The following is a 6,248-nucleotide window of genomic DNA, read 5'->3' on the forward strand; positions in this document are numbered from 1 at the left end:
ATCAGAAATTATGAGAGATTTAAAATATAAGAACAATTTATCAAGAAAATAAGAAATTAAATTGAGGAAAATTTGGCTAATTTCAAGGATATATGTAAATTTAATTTTTAAGAAAATTGCTTATATAACAGTTACAAAATCAAATATAATTAAATATCTATAAAATAAATACCCCAATCCAAAAAAAAAAGTATATAATTAGCTTATAATATTAATACACCTATATAAATCATATATGGTATTGATCATCAATGATTGGGTAATCTATTGTGTATCTTTTTTTTTTACTTCTTCTTTAAACAAACTATCTGTCTTTTTTTTTCTATGTGTTAATAACACCTTTTTGTTAAAAATAAAATTTCCATGTGTTATGAATTTGTGTGTGTATATAAAGTGTCGTTTTAGGCTGTCGAGGAAAGCATCTATCTTAGTTTATTTCTTTGAGTGACTAAACAAAGTTTGTAAGAAAAATGGGTTGTTGCTGCTTACCGCTTTCGCCACCAAATGCTCCTAACATGTAAGCGTAATGTATAATTTTCTTAAAACATGTTTAATAACAAGTTCTCTTACAATAACTCATCATAAGTCACTCTTGTTCAATATGTGTTGTAGTGTTTCGGATGTCGCATTCTCGATTCCGGATTCTTGTCCCGAATGCGAGAAAAGTATGACTGATGCTATAACCAAATTCAAAGGTATTGAGCTAGTAAACATTTACAATCATAGTTTAAAGAAAATATATTAGTGATATGAAGGTGTATACATATATGCATGCATGCATGTTGTAATCTGTAATTTTTGTATGGTTATTGAAGGAGTTAATACATCATCGGTGACGAGTACTGGGAAGATTGTGGTCACTGGAAGTTTCAACCAGGACAAGCTGCTGAAGAAACTCATCAAAGTTACAGGGAAAGACGTGGAGATCGTGGAGAAGGATGAAGAAGTTGAGAAGAAAAGTGATGAAACAGTTGCTGAGAAAACTGAAGAGCCTGAAAAGGTTATTGAACCAAACAGTGATGAGCGTAAGCAAATGGACAAGTTTATGATGTTCAGTGATGAAAATCCCAATGCCAAATGTACTATTTCGTAAATTTTTGGCATTTAAGTTTCATATCATTCTAGAAAAAACAAGTATTGCTCTGCATGAAACTATAATATCATCTCCTTGTTTTGTAGTTTTAATAAAAGTATTATGCATTCCCTTTGTTTAGTTTTGTTTTTGAGTTGAATGGTTTAAGAGATTCACATATTTTAATTAATTTATTTTCTTGTCAGTTCTATTTTTTTTAATTGATTTTATTAATCAATTTAATTAAGATCTCATTATCGTATATTTATTTGGTACAGATATTATTTATATTTATATATATAATTTGATTATGTTCATTTTTTTAAAGGGTTTTGATTATGTTCATCTTTATGAACCCCAAAAAAAAGAATCCTAAAATCAATTTGCTTACTAGATATATAAGAACATAATTAAGGAAATATATATGGTATCTTTTTCTTTTAATTCAATTTAATAAATTTTATACTATATTAAGTTTCTTTGATATAAATAATTTTTATTATATAAAACTTTTTTTTTCAAAGTTGCTAACTCATGTGATCACGACACGTGTTTAGCAAAAAAATAAGATGTCTTCATGTGTCATTTATAAATTTTGTTAATATATGTAAAGTATAAGAAAAAAATCTTAAACCTATCGAGTAAAGTTTTTTTATTAATAAATTAAATTATTAAACTAGTTTGGTTGAATTTTGTTTTTTTTTTTTTTATTATTCAGGATAAATCCCCGAACCTATGAAAGGATCCGAGACTAATCTTTGGGGAGAGGTATCCCACGTGTAGGGTTCCCCCAGTTTTTCAAATGGGTTTTAAGCAAGAGATTCATACCAATGTGGACAAAGGGATAAAGCTAGCAATTCTGCGTCTGGGGAGAATCGATCTCTGGCCTAAACCAACAGGGCGACTCTTCCACCAGACTAGAACCACTACCACACCACCTCTGGTTGAAAAACTATTTAGTTGAATTTTGTTTGTCTCAGTATATTAAAAAATAAATAAAAGTTCCTTTTATATAAAAAAAGTGTTAATACATTAAACTATTAACGTCATTCTATTAATTTTGTTGTTGCTAATATATTCACACATTAGAAAATAAAACTTAAATTTCACACGTTCATCTTTATTTAAGAAAATATATAATCCAGTCTTTCCATTGCCTTGGAGTTAGAGCTTTTGTTAATACTAGTAAACCGGACAAGAAAGTAAACCGGAAATTGTTCAGATCATCGGATTGGTGCGTTCGATCGTCGGTTTACCAGTATAGGTCCAGGATTTAACATACTACTCGAACAAAGACATCTCACACAAAGGTTAAATGAAGACACACACAAAGAAATGTAACAGATTTTTTTTTACAAGATGTTAAATGATTGTACAACTCTAACCAAAATTACAAACAAAAAAAAATATCATAACACTAATTTTTTATACAACCTTTGCCTTTGCTTCACTCTTCACCATAGCTGTTGCCAAAGGACTTTTTCTGCTACTTGTTTTAATCAGTACTTATAAGAAACTTTGGTTGCATTTTGTATTATATGTTTTAGCCAACATACTCTTACTCTCAAAACAGAGCTTCCCTTGGTGCACCGATTAAGTTAAGTGCGGTTGCTGCGATGTGAGATGGCATGAGTCCAGCTTCAGCTAGTTGATCAGCTGGTGCACCGTGGTCTATGTACCGATCAGGCAGTACCATTGGTCTCCACTGTATAAAGCAGTTTGCAAATTAGAAACCATAGATTTCGAAAAGACAAAGCAGATTGTTTAGGAATTTATGGTAAGTACCTTGAGCTTCCCGTCGAGAAGACCATCTAGAGCTAGAAACTGAACAACGTGCGATCCAAATCCTCCAATTGAACCTTCTTCAACTGTAATCAGCACCTCGTGCGACTTAGCTAAGCTGCGAATGAGAGCACGGTCTAATGGCTTGCAAAACCGTGCATCTGCTACAGTTACGTTCAATCCGCGTTCTTCGAGCATTATGGCTGCTCCTAAACAGCTCTGAACTGCTGAGCCATAACCCAACAGTGCAACTCTCTCTCCTTCCTTCAAAATTCTACCTTTCCCAATCTGGCAAGACCCCAAAAGAGTTTTTTTTTGGTCAAGATGGTAAAGGAAGAGAGAAAAACAATATGAGAGGATCAGATTAAGTTCTACCTCAATTGGAACACCTTTGTTTCCAGGAGGTAATGCAACACCAATACCGTTACCTCTAGGGTAACGGAAACAAGAAGGACGATCATCAATCGCAGCAGCGGTTGCAACCATATTAAAGAGATCTGCTTCATCTGATGGAGCCATCACTATCATGTTAGGAAGGCAAGCCATAAATGTTACATCAAAAGCTCCACAATGTGTCGGACCATCAGCTCCAACAAGTCCAGCTCTATCCATCGCAAATCTCACCGGTAATTTTTGCAAATCGACATCATGTACAACCTACAGAGAAGGTCACCATATACTCTATTAGTTTCTAAAATGTTTCATAAGAAGTAAAATGATTAAGATGTTGAACTTGCCTGGTCATAAGCACGCTGCATGAAGGACGAATATATTGCACAGAAGGGCTTAAGGCCTTCACAAGCTAAACCCGCAGCAAAAGTAACTGCGTGTTGTTCCGCGATTCCAACATCGAAACATCTTGTTGGGAAGCGACGTTGAAAGAGATTTAAACCAGTCCCACCTCCCATGGCTGCATGAATCGCAACCACATCTTTGTCTACCTCTGCTTCTGCAACTAATGCCTCCGCAAAGTAAGTTGTGTAAGACTGAGTCTTGTTAGTACTTTTGAACTGTTTACCCGTCGCCGGATCAAACTTCACAACACCTGGAAGAAAAATAATCAAAATATATACCCCTGTAGCTAAGGAACTAAAGAAAACGTTATCTATATAACTCGATTTACCATGGTATTTGTCATCAGCTCTCTCCGCGTAAGGATATCCACGACCTTTCTCTGTCACCACATGAATAAGTACCGGTCCTGTGGTTCTGGTACTCTTAACTTCTTTAAGAATGGCTACCAAATCATCTATGTTGTGCCCATCAACTGGACCAATATAGTAAAGACCAAGTTCTTCAAACAGTGACGATCCAGTACCGCTTATCATTCCTCGAGCATACTCATCTACCTTAGCAGCCAATTGGTGCATTGGACCGCCTATTTGCTTCGTCATACCCTATACGCAACAAAAACTAAAATTATTATCAACTCCATAAAGATCAGGATTTTTTCTTTACCATCTTAGAAAGATATGCAATAAACTTGCCTTTGCGACTTCTCTCAACTCTCTGAGAGCCGGGTTAGACTGTAACCGGCTCAGAGCACTACTCAATGCTCCAACAGGTGGACTTGGTCCATCCAAAGTAGCAGTAGGTAATGAGACTTGCTTGTTGTCATTAAGAATCACAATCATATCAGAGTCAAGATATCCAGCGTTGTTCATGGCTTCATAAGCCTGCCCTGCTGTCATGGCACCATCACCAATCACAGCAACCACATTGTTGTTCAACCCCTTCAAATCCCTTCCTACCGCCATTCCTGTAAACACAAATTTCTGAATCAGTTTTGTTTTCTTACTGTGTAGACAAAACAAGACAAGGCAAAGACACTTAAGGAACTGATTGGATCACCTAAGCCAGCAGAGATAGTGGTTGAACTGTGTCCTGTACCAAAGCAATCATGCTCACTCTCTCCTCGCTTGGTGAAACCTGAGAGACCATTGGTTTGCCTCATTGTTGGCATCTTTCCTCTTCTCCCTGTAAGAATCTTGTGAGGATAAGACTGATGACCAACATCCCAAAGAATCTTGTCCTGAGGAGTATTGAAAATGTAATGAAGAGCCACTGTAAGCTCCACAACACCAAGACTTGACCCCAAATGTCCACCAGTTTTGGACACATTGAAGATCACATCTGATCTCAGTTCATCAGATAGTTGTTTCAGTTCCTGCATGAGTAAGTATATACCACCACAAGTCCCCTATCAATTTGTGACAAGATCTTTTGTAGAAAGCTAAAACAAATGAACCAAAGCTTTAGTTTTTTTACCTTGACAGATAGATTCTTCATGTGGATTGGGTAGTTGATAGTGTCAAGTAATGGAGTTGGTGGTCTGTTTGAATAATATTCACCCTTCTCTGCAAGTGAAGCATACACTTTTGCCTTTCTGTTTGACTGTATACACAACACAAACCCAAAATCAAAACAAATATTATAAGAACAAAAGCTGTCATTTTCTATAATCAGTTCCCAGAAAGACTCTAAATTTCACAAATATTCTCTTCAGAATTCAATAGCCTAAGATATAAAAAGGAGTCAAATTTGTTTTGACTTTATCAAAAACAAAGTAAACCCATTATTTAATTCAAGATTTTCACCAAAAGGGCAGCAACAAAATCTCAAATTTCTCAAAGGTGAAAGCAGAGAAAGAGAGAGAAGTCAACTTACATGGGAATTGTTGTTGGGTCTCAGACATGGCGATGAAAGATCTGTAACCAAAGATCGAGAAGAAGAAGAAGACAAAGAAGTTGATTTACAAGAATCAGTTGAAACTCCTTTGGTTATTATGTAAGAAGGAAAAGCAAATGCAGATGAAGCCATTTAGAAAAGGTGACTTTTTTATTTTTTTCTGAGAAGCTCAAAGACCAAACTAAAGTATTCAACTTTGAGAATGTTAAGTACCAAAGGATTTTTATAGAGAATATAAATTTAGGAAAACTGAGGTTATCAGAAACAGTGAACACAAGAAAAAATGAATAAAACGCAACTTTAAGAATCCACTAAAAACGAAAGTGTGTGTTAAATGGTGTTGGTGGTGGTGGTGGCAATGGTGGTGGTGGAGGAGAGTTGAAGAAGTGTAAAGATGGAGACTTTTAAATTTGGGTGATGAAATAAAACGACAAGAAAGCCAACTTCATGGATCATGAATTTTATGTAACCGTGGTTCTTATAAAAAAAGAAGAAAAAGAGAAAAAGCTCAAAAGATATTGAGATGGTTCGTCATCCGCAGAGAACTTGAGATTTTGGTTGGGCCACGTCAACCAAGAAATCCAAGTTTTGGATAGATATTGATATGCGTTTTGTACTTTGTACATTAGGACATCTTACATATGTATGTATTAAATTCATTTATAAAAATCTTATTTTAACAAAGAAATGAAAGTATTCTTTTTTA

At 35.0% G+C, this 6,248-nt stretch overlaps 2 protein-coding genes across 2 annotated transcripts; one reads left to right on the forward strand and one right to left on the reverse strand.

The window, feature by feature from the left end:
• Positions 1–342: 342 nt before the first annotated feature.
• Positions 343–1,211, forward strand: LOC17879358 (heavy metal-associated isoprenylated plant protein 19). The gene is made up of 3 exons (XM_023779437.1): positions 343–517; positions 613–695; positions 816–1,211. Exons 1-3 carry the CDS (start codon positions 471–473, stop codon positions 1,091–1,093), a joined length of 408 nt encoding a protein of 135 aa, XP_023635205.1. The 5' UTR covers positions 343–470; the 3' UTR covers positions 1,094–1,211.
• Positions 1,212–2,370: 1,159 nt separating this feature from the next.
• Positions 2,371–5,993, reverse strand: LOC17879552 (1-deoxy-D-xylulose-5-phosphate synthase, chloroplastic). Its single transcript, XM_006283151.2, has 9 exons — positions 5,522–5,993; positions 5,123–5,248; positions 4,706–5,021; positions 4,342–4,613; positions 3,978–4,251; positions 3,592–3,899; positions 3,230–3,511; positions 2,858–3,142; positions 2,371–2,777 (listed from the first exon to the last, which is right to left on the reverse strand). The coding sequence occupies exons 1-9, from the start codon at positions 5,672–5,674 to the stop codon at positions 2,637–2,639; spliced, it is 2,157 nt and encodes a 718-aa protein (XP_006283213.1). The 5' UTR covers positions 5,675–5,993; the 3' UTR covers positions 2,371–2,636.
• Positions 5,994–6,248: the final 255 nt, after the last annotated feature.

The sequence above is a fragment of the Capsella rubella genome, unplaced genomic scaffold (genome assembly GCF_000375325.1).
Source record: "Capsella rubella cultivar Monte Gargano unplaced genomic scaffold, Caprub1_0 scaffold_7, whole genome shotgun sequence".
NCBI classification, from domain to species: domain Eukaryota; kingdom Viridiplantae; phylum Streptophyta; class Magnoliopsida; order Brassicales; family Brassicaceae; genus Capsella; species Capsella rubella.

Bases quoted from the DNA above. Each gene is read 5' to 3' on its own strand.
- LOC17879358 (XM_023779437.1), top strand. From the start codon at position 471: ATGGGTTGTTGCTGCTTACCGCTTTCGCCACCAAATGCTCCTAACAT. The intron at 518-612 runs GTAAGCGTAATG...TATGTGTTGTAG, and splicing joins CCACCAAATGCTCCTAACAT to TGTTTCGGATGTCGCATTCT. The intron at 696-815 runs GTATTGAGCTAG...TGGTTATTGAAG, and splicing joins TGCTATAACCAAATTCAAAG to GAGTTAATACATCATCGGTG.
- LOC17879552 (XM_006283151.2), bottom strand. From the start codon at position 5,674: ATGGCTTCATCTGCATTTGCTTTTCCTTCTTACATAATAACCAAAGGA. The intron at 3,512-3,591 runs GCAAGTTCAACA...CCTTCTCTGTAG, and splicing joins TGCAGCGTGCTTATGACCAG to GTTGTACATGATGTCGATTT. The intron at 3,143-3,229 runs GTAGAACTTAAT...GGGTCTTGCCAG, and splicing joins ACAAAGGTGTTCCAATTGAG to ATTGGGAAAGGTAGAATTTT.